Source organism: Chelon labrosus (genome assembly GCF_963514085.1).
Source record: "Chelon labrosus genome assembly, chromosome: 16".
Lineage (NCBI taxonomy): Eukaryota > Metazoa > Chordata > Actinopteri > Mugiliformes > Mugilidae > Chelon > Chelon labrosus.
Window position 1 is genome coordinate 12,012,111 of NC_140349.1, and position 17,608 is coordinate 12,029,718.

Below are 17,608 nucleotides of genomic sequence, written 5' to 3' on the forward strand. Positions count from 1 at the left end.
TTCTTATCTGCTTAATGTCATTTATACAGGAAGTAAAAAGGTTTGGAAAACATCTATAACCTTATATGATCGTCACTTAACTCTATGATGTTTCTGTAGCACCAGCTAAGATGCTGTCACATGTTGCAACTGCTTTAATGTCTGGGAAGTTTCATGATGCATTCAGAGGTTATGTCCAAACAGTTTGGAGTAAATATGGAAGATATGACGCAGATTTTATTAGTATGTGTTATTTGTTATATGTCTCTAACAAGCAGTGAAAGTTAGACACATGTTGCTTGGCCATTTTTTATTTTTTTTTTAATCATACTTTGAAGGCAATTATAAGTCAGGTATGGAGTCAGGTACTTTTCATTCCAGTTTTGCTCCCTGCATCTTCGCTTCTCCACGACTTGTTTCCTGGTTTTCGAGTGTCTCCATTTTAAGTAATACTGAATATGCAGGATTAAAAACACATGATGGGGGTGGAGCATGGTCTCAGGGTGGGGGACATCCACGCTGTCGATGTTGTTGTTGTTCGTGTCGTGCAGCTGAGCTGGTGCCTGCAAAAAAGAATCCTGCTGAAGATTTGCCAGACTTTGACATTCAGGTAGGATTTACTTTTTATTTTTCTTCTCAGTCTTGAAAATATGTGTCTAGAAAGGGAATAAAAAACTGAGCTGGATGATTAATACGACTAAAGAGCTTAAATATGCACAGTCAAGGTATTTTGTTTCCAGTCTAAAGCCTTAGAGTGCACTGTAAATGGGAAACCACAGGTCACTCTATAAATTAGATTAGTTCAGATTAGTTAATTATTGCACTACTTAATAATTATCCTTTGAAACCAAAGGACTCTGGGAGTGGAGGCTCTGGTTTGGTAGTTTTTCAAAAGACTGGATATACTTAATGTACGTGTATAGATATAGAAATTCTTAAATAAAATCTGGATCAACTAATTCCTCGTTATAAATAACAGGTTTTGATCTGTTCATCAGTTACACAATAAAGTCAATAATTGTTTAGCATAGTTTATTCAAATTAAGAAACTAGGATCTGTGAAGAAATGGAAAGAATGAACTGATTAATAAAAACCCTGATTAATCTTGAGGTTTCATCTTAAAGACAATTATCGCCATGGTTAAACTATCATGAATGTTTGTTATATGTTTTATATTATATTTCATGTTGAAATAAATTCCTTAAAAGACCTTCCTTCTCTCACTTATGTGGCACATACATGATGATACTAATAATACATATAATGTGTATATAAACAACCCAAATGCTTGATTGCATTCTTAATTGTGGTCACCGGTCGACTGTATGAGTGCTTGATTGAAAAGTGGTGGACCTCTGACAGTCTTTTCCACTTCAGATTAGTTTAATGACTTTACATTAATATTTCCTCGTTGATTCTTTGACATCTAAATTTGATTGTCCAACTCTGCGGGTAACACTTCAGTGTAATTTGTTTATCTGACAAAGATAATCAACTTATTTAGTCATAAGCTACAGCGCCTATTATGTCATAATAGTTTCCCCTATCCTTGCAGCAGACAGATGACAGCCGTCTATTAAACACACCGCCAGAAGTGGAAACATCTCGGCATCTTCAGGACAAACTTCACGGTCACCAGAGGGACCTCCAGGGTAGCAACATGTCAAACTCTGACTTGAAGAGACTTGAGTACTTGAGCCACATCCTGAATGCCTGCCGTGTAGGCCCTCTGTGTAATAGCTCTCAGCTGATTTTTAACAACACAAGTATTGTCGATGGGCTGGAGATTATTGATGATGGATCTCCCTGGCTAAGAATAGTCATCTCTGTGGTGTACTGTATTGTGGCTACAGCCGGAGTGTTGGGGAATTTGTTGGTCATGTTCCTGCTTTATTCCACTCGCACCATCACTACGGGCACAATCAATTTCTTTGTTTTCAACCTAGCTTTGGCTCACCTTCTGTTTTCCCTGGCCCTGCCGTTTTGGGCTGTGGACATAGCGCTCGACTACAGTTGGCCTTTTGGCTTAGCCACATGCAAGGCTGTGTCCTTACTCACTGGGCTGAATGTGTTTGCTAGCTGCTTTTTCCTGACGGCCATGAGCGTGACCCGTTACTGCTATGTGGCAACCGCTCTGAGACCCACTGCTTCCCTGTGCAGTAGAACATGCACTTCTCCGGTGGTCACGGCCTTTATCTGGGCTGGAGCGCTCATAGCAGCGGCTCCTCGAGCCGTGTTTGCAGACCTGAGCCGTGTGGGCAGTGGCAACGACACAGCATGCCTGCTCCGTTTCCCAGATGGTACAGCCTGGCTCGGAATAAACCAGCTCCTGCGACTGGTGCTGGGATTCCTGCTGCCCTACGCCACCATCATCCTCTCCTACCTGCTTCTGCTGCGCTTCCTGTGCCGGCACAAACTGAAAGGCGGCAACTCTCGGCGAAAGGCTGATATTACAAAGTCCGTGGCGGTGGTGGTGCTGTCGTTCTGCGTCTGCTGGTTCCCATACAACGTCCTCACGCTTTGGAGCGTCATGATCCAACTCGACATCGTTGATATCAGCTCCTCGTTCCTCTCGGCTCAAACTTATTTTTTCCCCCTGGCAAACTGTTTGGCTTTCACCAGCAGCTGCTTCAACCCTGTCATCTACTGTTTGGTTAGAAAAGAATACCGCCTGGCTCTCCATAATGTGCTCTTCAAACTGAGCCTGGCTATTATGTCCAAGATGCCCTATAGCTATAACTCAGAGGAGGGGTCGGGGCAAGCTAGGCAGATAGGTATTCCTCTCAACAACTTGTATAGCCAGACATCGCAAACTGAAGTGAGTTGTGCACCGCTGACAAGGCTTCCAGCTGCAGTGTCCCCTATGTAAAGCCGTAACACACTGATGAGTACGTACTGGTAAGGGTAAAGCCTGTCGCAGTTATTATACAATTTCCTCAGCTGGTTGTAACTATTTTGCATAATCATTTCCATGCACCTGCTTAAAAAAAACAGCTGGATGAAACTAACAAAGATGTGGTATTTCCATCCTAATTCCACGTTGTTTTCCACCATTTGAGGTTTGAATGTTGCTCTGTTCACGTGTCTCCCTCTTTTGCTGGTGCTTTAATAGCACCTGAAGGGAGAACTAGTCTAACCAAGTGTTTATTCTCTGATATGGTGGGAAAAGAAATGAGTTGCAAGTGGTTGAATACCGGCATTTAAAGAATAGCTTCAGCAGCTTGACCAAGACCGTCAAATCATTCATCACAGTTCACGGCACATCAACAAACTATTCTTAGTGTAACCTGGATGGTTTTAAGAGATTCGGTCGTGTGCTTTACAAAGACGAACCTTTCTCCCTGTAAAGGTGTACAGTACGTATATGTTGAAGACTTTTTCTGCTTTTGTGGTTCTTATTCATGAACAGCGTCACATTGTTTGTGTCGCTAGCATAAAACTCCGTCCAGTGGTCTGCTACACGTATGTACAAGTGTTTTGATAAAATGAATACTGCTGTGCTGTTGGTGTAACTCGTGGTGATCCAGTTGTTAAAACATCTTTGTCACTATTTTAAATACACGCTGAAAATAAAAACCGATCCCAACCCACAATTTTTTGCTTTGTATTGCATTATTGCTTATTGCTCAGTGTTCCTCACTCACCTCAGGGAAAGGAATAATGTTCAGACGGCTCATTAGAATTCAGGAGAAACTTATTGGGACGCGTCTTATTTGAGGGATTTCCGTACGGTTTTGATCAAATAAAAAGCATTTTGTTGCAAAAGAGAAAAATGTTGAAATCTTTCTTCCCTGCAAAACGCACAAATGTATGATTAAACGCTACATGTAGAGATGCTGCGCGACTGCATGGAAAAATCCAGCTCCCTATTCTGCCTTCTGTGAATCCACTGTACCACAAGATGATGCTGTTGGTCAATTTTAAAAAATAACAGAGGCCTAAACTCGCAGCACTAACATGGATTCTCTTCGTTTGAGATATTTTTTTAATCCTATTATTGACTCAGTGCAGTTTAAAAATTGGATATTTTTGGAAATGTGCTTATTTGCTGTCTTAACAAGAGTTTAATGAGCCGAATGCGAGTGTGGTATTATATGAAAGTTAAGACCGCAAATAAGTACATGCAGCCACGTGCAGCAGCAGGTTAGCTTAGCGAAGGTAATGTATGTTTGCTATGGTATGAAAATCCTGATTGAATAAATAAAACCTGAGAGTTGGAGATTTAGCTTTTGTTTCCTCCACTTTTTACAGTCTTTCAACTAAACCTATGTCTTTCCACAGGATCCAGCTTCATATTTAACGTTCAGACACAAGACTGTTATTAATGTCTAAATAAGAACGTGTACAAAAAAATTTCTAAAATACAGAATTATTCCTTAAAAATGCTCCATTATTTTCTTCTCTGGATTCGCTAACAGAATCTCTAATAGTGGCCTTAAACATCCTGTTGCTTTCTGCTGTATTTGATCAAGAACTTCTGCTAAGTCTCCATTAATTGCTTCTGACAGTCCTTGGCAGTACATAGTAAATCAATTAAAGACACTGAAATCTGTTCTGTGTTTTGCTCCAGATTTGATGGAGCCACACTGACATTTCCAAGGCAAACCGAAGAACGTGACTCAGCGAAGACAAGGTGTACAGCAGACACGTTCACATTATAACCATTAATACATAGCAAGTATATAAGTCTCCCTAAGGATTGCTACCGAGAGGAAACTCAAGGAGCGGTGGGAGCTGTGAAGCTGATTCACCTTCATTTTTCTTGTCAGGCAGTTGGCCGGGTGCAGTCGCTTTGCGTCGTGCAGATCTCTGATGGGGAGCAGCTGATGGCACATCACCCTCTCGGCCATAGAAATGACATGAAGGAAATGATTCAGAGACACTGTGAAGTTGTGAGTTGACAGGAGGAGCATTGTTTGTTGGCTTGTGGTTTGACTGGAAATGTTTCACCCTTTGATGGATAAAGAAGCGGCTGAGGTTTCCAGCAATATATCAGCATGTCTGAAGACTTTAGTGTGGCACATTAAAGTTGAACTAAGGGAACACTCGAGCTGGTTTGAGGCCAGACATATTGTATCCTGAACTGAACTCACATTCTTTGCCAGATCTTTGAAGAGGTGATGATTGTTTTTAATAAAAAACTGAAATCGTGTTTAGTATTTTGCCAAAATCAGCCACGGCTGCCATGCTTATTGCATTTGTCATATTATTTTATTGTCGTTTCTGGAGTGAACATTAGTCATCCCCAATATAGACAGTTCTCTGTCTTACATTAAAGTGAACGTTGAGTATTTTTGGAAATAAATATATTTGCCTCCCACTGAAGCCCGTGTCAGTTAGCTTAGCACAAAGACTTCAAACCACTGCAGCTGGCTCTACAAGAGTCTGCAACCACTTCCAAAGCTCCTCAATTAACGCGTTAGATCTAATTGGTTTAATCTGTACAAAAGAGCCCCCCCTCAAAAATGTTTGATTGCCTGGCTACTGCTCTCGGTGCATTGGTCTTTATCTTTCTGGCAAGCGTGTTTGTCAATTTTTCAAAGAATTCCTTTAAGGAAACATCAACTAATTAGTTTCTTTTGGTGGTAAAACATGCACAGCGTTACTTTCCTACTATTCAGTGACAGGCAGAGCAGCCTCTTGCCTATTTACACATACAGCAACATTCAACATTAGCATTAATTTGATGTTGTTGTCGTATTCGTAATCATTTTCGTTCTGTTTCTGGCACAGTTTAATTGTTTTCTACTGTGTTCCCCAGCTAACTGCTAAAAAACTTATTTTTGTATGTCAGTTTTCTCAAGACATCTGTTTGCAGTAGCTCAAAACATGAAGACTGATTAGCACTGAGCTAAAAGATGCTAATATGCCCAGTAGAGATGAGGGGAATTGCTGGCTTTGTCACTATGAGTGACCTTGTTCGCGTTACACCTATCCATTTGAACCATTGTTAATATAAAACTACTGATTAGTGCAGCTTTTATATCTTAATCTCCCCCGTTTAAGACCAGAGACTGGCAACCTCCTCTTAGTTAGGAGCTAAGAATATTCTAACAATTGCACCTGGCTTCTATCACTCATCAACCTCACCAACTGACATTTCATATCAAATTTGTTTAATCCATTCAAAGAAATTTTATTTATTTTTATTTTTATTTTTTTTTTTGCATGGCTATGTGCCATACTGTTTATCCTCTTGTCTCCAGCGATTGCCTGGCAACTGCTCTTGCATCAGTCTTTGTCTCTTCGCCAGCACATTTCCCAATTTGTCAAACCACTCCTTTAAGGAATCATCATCCTATTTGTCATTTGGCAGCAAAGCAGGCACAACATAATTTTATCATCTTCTGAATATGCTATGACAAACTTGTTAGCAGACACTTGGCTTTTTACACATCCAGCCTTAGCATTCATTTGAGGCCGTGTTGGTACTCACTGTCCTTTTTACCTCTGTTTTTGGACTCAGACAAAATAACCAACACTTCAGATACTTGAAACTCTAAACTGTTTCCAAATGTTTCCCAGCAGAACATTGAATTATCACAAGATGGTCAATGTTATTTACTTCTCCTGTCAGTGATCATAATGTTATGCCTGATCGATGTATATACAGACAGTGTGTATGCATTGTATGTATATATATTCAATACAAAGCCAGTGTAGATGTACAACCCAAATGCAATGTAACCCTTCTTACGGTTCACTTGTCTCACTTTAAATAACAGATCCTCCATTAGGGATTTATTAATTTATTTAAATCACTCAGAAAAAAATCACCTGAAAAATGAATACATTCCCTTTGTTCAAACAAAACCAAAATCATATCAATCAAGTATACTTACACTAATAATAATAATAATAATCATAATAATAATTACAAGCGCAATCATACCTATAATAACTACCATTATAAATAAAACTACCAACATTAAACATCCACCATACAACATCAGGGGACTGGAGGGTATGGCTTATCAATGGGGCATGGCTTATTTCAAAAGAAACGTCAAGTAAATTAAGGAGTTACATCCAGTAGGCCTAATTCAAGTCAGAAACCCCAACCAACTATTTATATATATATTTGTGACACAGCAGGTCAATTGTGCAGAGTAATAGCTGCCGAGAAAAATATTTAGTTTCATCCCTAAACGCTATACATCCATTTTAGAAACATAATATATAATTTCATTTATTAGGTCCTGCTTTAGCTGTGGCAAAGCAGCAGTTAATCCCTCCTTTGTACACTGTAAAATGTAATCATTAAACATAAAGCACTTCTTCAATAGCATTTTATATAATATTCACCATCAACATTTACTAATGTGGGGCATTTGTTACATTTTTTTCATTGGGACCAAGAATAGAAACCCTTATGTAACATATAATAAAAGAGATGAGGGCCAGGAGCCTACCAGAATAAAAGAAATTACTCTCTGAACTATATTTAACTTTAATTCTCTCTTCACAAACATTTGCGATTCTGTATTCTGCGCATTCGGATTTAAAATATATTAAAAGTTATCTCTTGTGTTCCTTTTAACACCTGAGAGTCTGACTAATACCTGGAACACAATCAATCTCATCCCATAATTAAAAGGAGATCCGTGTGACTGTAATGGTAACGGCACTTAAATACAATAGTAAACACGTCGAACTTTAGAAATGGCCCCGTGATGACAAAAGTTGTGCACAGAAAATCCAAAAATAGCAATAAACAAGCAAACCGAAACATATTTTTCCATCCAGGTTAGAAGCAAAATTATAACTTTTATACGTTTTAGTATCGTCTCTTAAATAAACAGCGGTTTTTGTAGCCAAATGGAATAAAGCATCCTCTCAGGTCGTGGTATAAAGCAGACAAGGATCCTTGATTCCAACAGAGAATGGTGCATTCTTGTAACGATGGCATGATTTCAGAGGTAGCACACCGTACCCCTGCAGCTAATATAAAGTTTCAATAATACATGGGTATATACTATAATATTTATGTCTTGAAAAGAGATTATGTGTTCCTGTAAAGTTGAAACAGAAGTGCAGTCTAACATTTCAAAATACTGTATTGCAATGCAGGCCAAATAAATATACGCATATTTTCAAAAGAAGACCCCTTAAAACTGCAATCCAGCATCGTTGAAAGCACCACTGCTGTTTTGGCAGCACAACAAAGGCTTTTAGCGTTGATGTCTCGAACAGAAATCGTCTCTCCATCCCATGAACGCAGTCACACCCAAAGTAATGTAGTTTCTGGATTGCAGCATTAAGAGTTTTAATAATATAGGTATTTATTTTATTTTATTTTATTTTATTTAACCACAACTTCAACATGCCTGAAGGCCTACCCTTGATTTGAATACATTTTACATATAAGAATAGATATACATGAAGCTATTTTATACATTTCTGGTAACATAAACATTTAACTTTGTATCATCGATATTTATCTTGAAAGAAAATGTCTTTTTAAAGGCAAGAGGTTAAGATAAATTATATCAACCATGAAATCTGTAATGTAAATGATTCTGATAGGGATGCACCGAAAATTTTAGGCTGAAAACCGAAAATGCACTTTCGGCCCATTTTCGGCCGAAAATTGCTGCGGTTGTTGCTTGCACATGTTGTTTCGGCGATAAGAGTCACTCATGCACTTTCTGAAAATTTATCGCCGAAACAGGCTGTTGTGATGATGCAAGCAACAACCGCAGCAATTTTCGGCCGAAAATGGCCCAAAAGTGCATTTTCGTTTTTTTGGCCGAAGATTTTCGGTGCATCCCTAGATTCTGACTAACATACAGAGTTAACCAACACACTGCTTATTAATTCATCACCTGACTACAAAAAAGAAAGAAAAAAAAAAAAAGACATTTAATATACAAAATTTACATTTTTTTATTTTTTTTGTACTGGCATTGTTATTTTAGGCCCTGTGGCACAGACTGTAAGGCAGTCAAATCCTATGCACATATACTACATATCCCTGCTTTTATACTTCTTATTGTTCGGTTGTTTCCACTGTCTCAACTCTTTTTGTCAGTCTGTGATTTCTCTCTGTACTTCCACGTTGTATAATGCAAAAGGCTGAATGCCACTCTCTTCTGGGAAAAACAACAAAAAATAAATAAATCTAGAAACCTGGAAGAGTCAGCAGGCTGGATAAAAAAGATGCCCTCCGATATGAAAGCTGTGTCTATTTTTTTATTTTTTTACTTTTATTTTTAGTTTTTTTGTACATTAGATTAATATCTGACAGCAAACTGACTTACTCATCCTTGCGTTTAAAAAGCACATGCAGAACTGTTGCACACCTATGCTTCAGAAACATTCAAAACAACAGATGAGTTTTTCACTACTTGCTATAATATGATTTGTTTCCAGGCGCGCGTCTCGTGTATAATTAAAAATTTATGTATATAGCACTTTTTTTCAAACCGGCGTTACAGAGTGCCGCGCTGCAATGTTAACATGTTTTTTTTTCCAAAAGCCTGAAGAGATAAGTAATGAAAATGCAAAACGTGAACGCCTGGGACGCTGGGGACCTCATGTATATATATATATATATATTTATATATTTTTTCAGGTTAACCGACCGTGAAAGGGCACACAGGCGAGCACTGATTTTAAAAAGTATAAAGTTACTGAGCCGTGTCTGAGAAGTTGAAAGAAATTTATAAAACATGAAATCCAAATGGTAATGCACTCCAGCAATTTATATCTGCAAACCCTTTAGTACAAGTTGAAGATTCAAAAATGGTGAATCGTATAATTCCCATAATGCAACAAAAGATCATAACGCTGTATTAAAATGAGTGATATCAGTGGCGCGCCCCTTTAGTTTGTGTTTTCCACACAATTATCTCTGTACCAGTTTTGTAGCACAGCACTTTGTATCACCGCTTTGAAACGTCGTATATACGTCATCATGATATTACAAAGTGAACAAAACACATCTGATTATTATGTCCATGATTAAAAAGGTTTAGTAGTTTTAAGAAATACCTCTGTACACTGAAAGTCAAGGCTTTTACACTGTGTGCCGAAGGAAAAGGGAAACCAACGAGAGGATTCGGATTGTACTTAAAGCAGTTTTAAATTGATTGTAGGACTTGTTTGGCATCTTCTCAGATGGGAAGGCTTTTTTCTTTTCTTTTTTTTTTATAAAAGATGCAAAAATCGTCATGGTAACCATCGATTATGTTAAATGATTTCATGATAACCAAACAGTAAACTTGCTCGGGCCCTACATCTGAGGATCGTAGATGGCAAACGCTTTAGCGGCGTGCTTGTTGCCATGACGAGATGTTGTGCTTTTCAAAAATGCTTTTTTTAAAAAATTTTTACATGTTGTCTGCGGCTGCTTTTAAGTGAGAAGCAACCATTCTGCCAATTAGCCGGGGAAATCACGAATCCATCTCCATCCCCCCCAGAGTTTTACACTCCTCCTCTTATTATTTGTTCTAATTAAATAAAGAATCTCATTAGTTACAGTATTGCCATTTGTTGTAGCACTGGCTTATATTTCAGTCAACATGAGCAGGAGATTTCGCTGCACACGTCGGTCCTCACACTAGACTGATTGTCAGGTTCTGGTACAGGCTAAGTTTGAATATGTGCAAAGTTTTTTTTTGTAAGAATGTTGTGAGATGATGCCTCTGGTAGTCCTGCTGGATCCACTGCAGAACTTTGTCTTCATGTTTTTTTTTTATTTGTCTCAAGTGTTTTAGTTTAGTTTGTGTCTTTTTTTTTGTAGGAGCATCTTAAGTCAGTCTTCTTACACTCGGGTGACCATCATGAATTCTGGTCACCTTGGAACTGGCAGTCAGGATCCTGGGTGGCCACCGTAGCCTTGGCTGATAGACTGAAGGGAGAGAAAACAGATGAAATTACCTCTTTCCTCCATTTATAAAATCAGGATGGTGCACGTTTAAAGCACAAGGTCCATATTTTAGGGTAAATGGCATTGTTCACTTGACTGCACAGAGTTAAGCTGGAGCTAGGTTTATATTCCTGCGGTGGATCTGTGCCCTAGGTAAAACTCAGGCAGTATGGTTTGAAGCACATAGAAACTCCACACAGCTGACTACACAGCAGCAAGCATTTTAGCATAGCAATTACAGAGCAATGCCGACACATCAGCATATAAGTATACACCGATCAGGCATAGTATTATGACCACCTTTCTAATATTGTGTAGGTCTCCAAAACAGTTGTGACTCATCAGAGAATGGACATGGGCCTTCTGAGGGTGTCCTGTGGTGTCTGGTAACAGAGTGTTGTTAGTGGAGGCCTTTGGGCCTATGGGTTGAGGGGAGGGGCCTCTGTGGATCATCCCACAGATCTAGTGATCTAGTGAATTTGGAGGCCAGGTCAACACCTTCTGCTGTTTTTCATGTTTTTTGAGTTGTTCCTAATCCGTTTGTGTGTGTGTGCCTGTGTCAGGCTGCATCCTGTCATTCCTATGGGGTGGGGGTGCCTGGTCTGGTCTAGGTGGGTGGTACATATCTAAGTAACATCCACACCAATGAATGCTAGGTCCAAAAGTTTCTCAGCAGAACACTGAATTGTCACAAGATGGTCAATGATATTCACTTCTCCCATCAGTGGTTTTAATGTTGTGGCTGATCGGTGTAAATGCTTACAACATCGCAGGCTAGACCTATAACGGGTCTACGACGTAGCCTATTTTGTACGTAGCTGGCAGCTAGTCAGCAGTGTTAAGTATTCTCTGTATTTCATAGCTACTAAAGAGGGAGCTACTGAGCGTTAAGCAACAAAACACAAAGATGTCAGGGTAGATGGTGCGTAAAAAGGCAGAAGAAAGGTGAATTTTTGTGTGTTTGTCCAGCTATTGAGGGATGTGGATGAGGAAACGCATTCTAGACCGCCACTGCAATTAGTCCATCGCGCAACACTTGGATCGTAACATTTTATATTTCCAGGGAGGTGCACATTAGGCTCGGTGTATGCTACATACTATACCAACAGCGTAGAGCTGACGCAAAACTATAAATGTTCCCTTAGGCTCTTTTGTAAAAGTGTAAAGCAAGATTCAGATGAGAAGACGGATGCCACTCTCATGTCTGTATGGTAACCGGTTAGCTTTGGTTAGCTAGAAACAGGAAGCCAGAGTCTGTCAGATTCCCTGAGCTTTTATGGCAAAGCAACCAGTTTAGACACGAGTCTAGTTATTGTTCGGAGAAGTCCAGCACAGAAGCCACAGTTTTTGTACAAATTCAACAAGATACGTGATGATATTTGGGCAGAGCCAGGCTAGCTAGCCATCTGCGGGCTGTAGCTTCACACTGTACCATATAGTATGAGCTTGACCTTTTAATTCTTGGCAAATACATCAAATTTATTGTTTATATCTTGATTCAATGATTTATCCAAAGAAGACATATAGTCTCCTTGAATGAGAAGCACTTCTGAGAGTACTTTGAGCCAACTTTACAGCTTGGAGACAAATCCTTCTCATCCATAATTAAACTGCTTTACTACACTCTAAATTTGGCTGCAGAGTTTGAATGTTTATTCTCATCACTCATATTTGGTTTGGTGTAAAAAACAAAACAAAAAAAAAACTGCGCAATCTCACTGCAGGCCCACCAGTGCAGACATCTCTATATATGGTCTGTGTTTTCAAGAGGCAATTCTGTCTATTTGCCCTTGGTATTGAGAGCTGCAGAGAAGGTGACAGGGGATTTCAAGGATAGCAAATGTTGTGTTTTTTTTCTCCCCCCCGACTTATTTAGGCATGAACGCGGCGCACACAGCCTCTTCACCTGCGTCACAATTCAGCCCACATGGTGTATTCACGAAGCAGAGCTCCGAAGAATCGCTGTGACGCTGCTGGTGAGTCAGAGTCGATGTTTTTCTAATGATGATTTCGCTCCGTGGTACAACGATACTCTTTTTCTGGTAAATAAGATATTCAGTTTGGGTTGAGGACTTCATGGTGACACATTAAATTAACCTCCGTACACAGATCCAGCTCTCGATTTTTAAGGAGCGGCTCTGTTGTCGCTCTCCTCTAAGGGATGTGTAGTAAATGGTGAAATGTTGGTTCACATGTGACATAAATGTATTTTTTTTTTTTTTCTAAAGATGGGAGTAGGTGATGTGTATGACGGCTACAAACTTATTTTTTTCCCCTCCCTGCTCTGGCTTTGGCAAATGCTCTAGATATGATGCAAGAATGAAGCAAGCTGTTTTAGGACATGACTGGTTTAGCGAATAGGGATGATAAAAGATGTAGACACAGGCACAAACCTGGTCTGTGAGGATTCGAGGCTTAATATCAGGAATGGCACCCCCTCTCAGCTCATCTTCCACAGCCATGAGTCTGACAACAGGGAAATAGAAACAAACATACCGGTTGACAAGAATAGAATTACGGAGCCGGTGTTCTTCAGTTTTACTGTATGATTATGCGGCCATATGATGATATTAAGATCCTGACATGTTTAAGACATTCAGCTATCCTCGGAGCTTCTTGAGAAGCTGAATCTGAGCTGCCTTCGGGCCCGGGTTGGGTAGTTCAGATTCAGCTGTTGAGATAGAGAACTTGTGAAATGAGTGAAGTGTGCACCCATCTATTAGTAGGACCTCTACCAAATGAGATGGCATGTGAGCTCTTTATACGGATGTTGGCTTTCACAAAGGAATCTAATGTGGTGCACAAGCACTTCGTTAGATATTAATCCCACTTCATTTATTCCAAGTGTGGTCAGAATTAATCGTGTTTGGTTCCTTCTGTGTTTAAAGGGATAGTTAAGTGTTTGAAGTGGGGTTGTATGGGGTACTTATCCATAGTCAGTGTATTTATTACAGTAGATGTTGGGTCAGCACACCCCCAGTTTAGAGAAGCTGACAAGAGTATCAACATAGAAACCATGCAATGAACTGTTGTGAACGGGGTCTTGCCCTTACTTTTCTGCTTCTCCACAGTGGCGGCGTGCAGATGGCGTCACCGTTTACTTGTAGGCAACACACCGACTATGGAGACGAACAACCTAACTTCAAAGAAACAAGACTCGACCCTGTGACAGGTTTCTATTATAATTCTCATGGGCATGATGTTTACATGAGCCACTAAAAGGAATAGTTTAACCTTTTGTGATCCACACTTATTTGCTTTATGTCTAAAAAAGTTGGACATGAAGATCTATGCCGCTCTACCGTCTGTAAGTTAAAGGTGCCCTGTGGAGTTTTTGACCACTAATGGAGCTTCAGAATAATACAGTGTTTAGTGGATCTCCTATAAGCATGGGAACCAGCATACGGCCACATTTACATCTAAACGTCTCCCAAATTTTAATCAGAATTCCCAGGAAGCAGGGACCCATTAAACCAGTGCAGAGGAGGGCGTGACAAGATGCTTCAAATTTAGAAAACACGATTAAAAAGATGCATTCCTATTAGTGTTGATCGTTAAAGTCTCATCCCTTCAGACAGATTCGATTGTTTAGTCTGGAGCTATTTTTACAGGCTCGGCAAGTTTTTAATCGACAATCAACAATTTAGCCTCACAGCCTGGAATAGAAACCTCTTTACAATACTCTATGTTGGACTTTTGTGAGCTCGTGTTTCCATTTCTCAACGTCATGTTCCACATACGCAAATATACTATATTGCCAAAAGTATTCACTCACCCATCCAAATAATTGCATTCAGGTGTCCCAATAACTTCCATGGCTGCAGGTATATTAAATCAGGCGCCTAGGCATGCAGACTGCTCCTACAAACATTTGTAAAAGAGTGGGTCGCTCTCAGAAGCTCAGTGAATTCCAGCGTGGTACTGTGATAGGATTCCACCTGTCCAACAAGTCCAGTCATGAAATTTCGTCACTACTAAATATTCCACAGTCAACTGTCAGTGGTATTATAACAAAGTGGAAGTGATTGGGAACGACAGCAACTCAGCCACAAAGTGGCCATGTAAAAAGACAGAGTGGGGTCACTGGATGCTGAGGCGCATAGTGCACAGAGGTCGCCAACTTTCTGTAGAGTCAATCGCTACAGACCTCCAAACTTCATGTGGCCTTCAGATTAGCTCTGGAACAGTGTGTTCAGACCAAGCAGCTGCATCCAAGCCATACATCACAATGCAAAGGATGCGTACCAGTGCACAAAGCAAGGTCCGTCAAGACATGGATGAGCGAGTTTGGTGTGGAAGAACTTGACTGGCCTGCACAGAGTCCTGACCTCAACCCGACAAAACACCTTTGGGATGAATTAGAGCGAAGACTGTGAGCCAGGCCTTCTCGTCCAACGTCAGTGTCTCACCTCACAAATGAGCTTCTGGAAGAATGGTCAAAAATTCCCATAAACACACTCCTAAACCTTGTGGAAAGCCTTCCCAGAAGAGTTGAAGCTGTTATTGCTGCAAAGGGTGGTTCAACATTATGTTAAACCCTATGGATTAAGAATGGGATGTCACTTAAATTCATATGCATGTAAAGGCAGATGAGCGAATACTTTTGGCAATATAGTGTGTATTGGTTTAAAACAATACTCCACAGGGTACATTTAAGCACAGAGCTAAAGCTAGGGTGTTATTATGTTAGCATATAGATTGCCAGCATGTATTAAGGCTACTAATTAACATGTAGTCACTCATTTGTTTAATCCACGAAACAAAAATGTAAAAATAAGCGGGTTTTAATTTTTGCACACCTAGGTTATCTGTTTCCAGTCTCTATGTTAAGCTATGCTAACTGCCCCCTGGATACAGAAACAAAATGAATAAAATTCTATTTTGTGAAGGTTGGAATTAGGTCTGAAGTATTTCTTTAAAAGGAGGTGATTTCTTAATAACATATGTGAAGCTGGTGATCAATTTTGAATCCCCCCTGCTTCCAGTCTTTGTGCTAAGCTACGCTAAGTAACTCTTCTTCTATGATTTCTTTAAAATCGGATACATGTGACATAATAATAGTTATACTTGTGTGGAAAAAAAATTGACTGACCAAAAGCATTTCTTTGAAAAAACAAAAGTGTGAAGCTGGTCAACATTTTGAACCACATTTACTTGGCATGAGAGTCTCTGAAGTTGTGTTTAACTACTTGTATATGTATAGATTTATGCTGCAACTTTCAAGCAACAGCAAAAACAGATTAAAGTGAACAGGTATCGCCTCGCCAGGTCACGTCAGTAGAAGCAGAGTAACAACACTGAGTATCTCCATGGTAAATGCACCATTTTGATTCCACTTCAGTTAGGTATAATCATAATATGACAGTGTAAATTTTAATCTTTACTGAAGTGCTTTCATAGTTACGTAGAGAGACGTGGTTGCACTTGTGTGTGGCTCATCTGGAAACATAAAAGATGGAGTCAAGCAGTGACTGGCACAGCTTCATTTCTGCCAGCTGTAGTTCATCCTGAAAGCTAATCACCTGTGGATGATGCCTTTGATTTGAGAGTCCTTCTCCAGTTGCTGCTGCTTGAGGCGGCGCTCGCTGTCTTCCAGGCGGTTTTGATACTGCTGCAGGATCTTGTTTGTCTGATGCTCCTGCGACAGGAGTCTCTGCTCGTATTCTTCGAGTTTACGATGAGACATCTTCAGCCGCTCCTTCAAGGAATGGATTTCTTCTTCGTATTCTCTCACCTGAAAGACGAATGAAACGGCGTCGCGTTACGGGTGGCATTGCCGGTGTTCAGAAATAGGCCTGAGACACGAGCGCTGCTTTGTTGTACAGCTGTCGTTAGGCTAAGCGGCAAGTTGGATGAATATGCAGAGGAAGTTGCAGTGGAATTAGACGAGGCTAAATGTGTGCAACCATCAATTTCAATATTGTCAGTAAGTAATGCACTGTTTTTATGCATGCAGCCACTATCTGACTGTGTGAAAGCTCTAGTATATTCTGCTGTCACCTCTGTGTGCATACTTTACGGTTTGGATTGTATACACTTGATCTATAAGAGTGTTTTTTTCATGAAAATCTTTTTTTTTTTTCTATAATTTCTGCTTTTAATGCTTTTTGTTTTATTTATATAGCGTCAGTAACAACACAAATTGTCTCAAGACGCTTTACAAAACCCGGCCTGAGACCCCCAGAGCAAGCATGAAGACGATGGTGGCAAGGAAAAACTCCCTTTTAACAGGAGGAAACCTTGAGAAGAACACAGCTCATATGGAGGCTGACTATAGGTAATCATTCATTCATTCCATTTCTGTAACTGCTTGTTGTCTGGAGGGTCGTGGGCGTTGTAGCCTATCCCAGCTCTCTATAAGTAGTCATTTTTAACCATATATTTTTTTGTGCACTTTGAAACTTTGCATAAAAATAAGATTGGAACACGATGGTGGACATACCCAGACTTAAAGCTTGTAGGTTCTCAGCTTAGCATAAGTAAAACTAGTCTAAAGTTCACTAATTAATGCGTAATGCCTCATTTATTTAAACAACACAAAAACAACTAAAAATAATTGGATGGTTCCAGTCTTTATGGTATGGCTATGCAACTTGCCTCCAGTGCAAATCTCCTCATTAAATAAAATTGTTTCTTTAAAATATGATACATGTGACATAATAAAAGTTTTCCACTCAAGCACAACTTACATTAAGTCACACTTTGTTAAATCTCAGAGGTTTAGTGAAGAGCACGCTTAGTATTTTGAGGTTTCTCTG

At 39.7% G+C, this 17,608-nt stretch overlaps 2 protein-coding genes across 2 annotated transcripts in view; one reads left to right on the forward strand and one right to left on the reverse strand.

Moving 5' to 3' along the window:
* Positions 1–1,640: 1,640 nt before the first annotated feature.
* Positions 1,641–4,082, forward strand: LOC311501052 (relaxin-3 receptor 1-like; the record flags this gene model as incomplete). The annotated part of the gene is made up of 1 exon (XM_084562708.1): positions 1,641–4,082. One exon carries the CDS (start codon positions 1,641–1,643, stop codon positions 2,847–2,849), a length of 1,209 nt encoding a protein of 402 aa, XP_084418834.1. The 3' UTR covers positions 2,850–4,082.
* Positions 4,083–9,634: 5,552 nt separating this feature from the next.
* Positions 9,635–17,608, reverse strand: part of LOC311501378 (ras/Rap GTPase-activating protein SynGAP-like) — a gene marked incomplete at its 5' end in the record, with an annotated part of 38,747 nt that continues 30,773 nt past the window's right edge. The window contains 3 exons of the mRNA XM_084563147.1: positions 9,635–10,832; positions 13,244–13,316; positions 16,373–16,584. Coding sequence (XP_084419273.1) covers positions 10,794–10,832; positions 13,244–13,316; positions 16,373–16,584 — 324 coding nt within the window. The 3' untranslated portion in view covers positions 9,635–10,793. The remainder of the gene's footprint in view (positions 10,833–13,243; positions 13,317–16,372; positions 16,585–17,608) is intronic.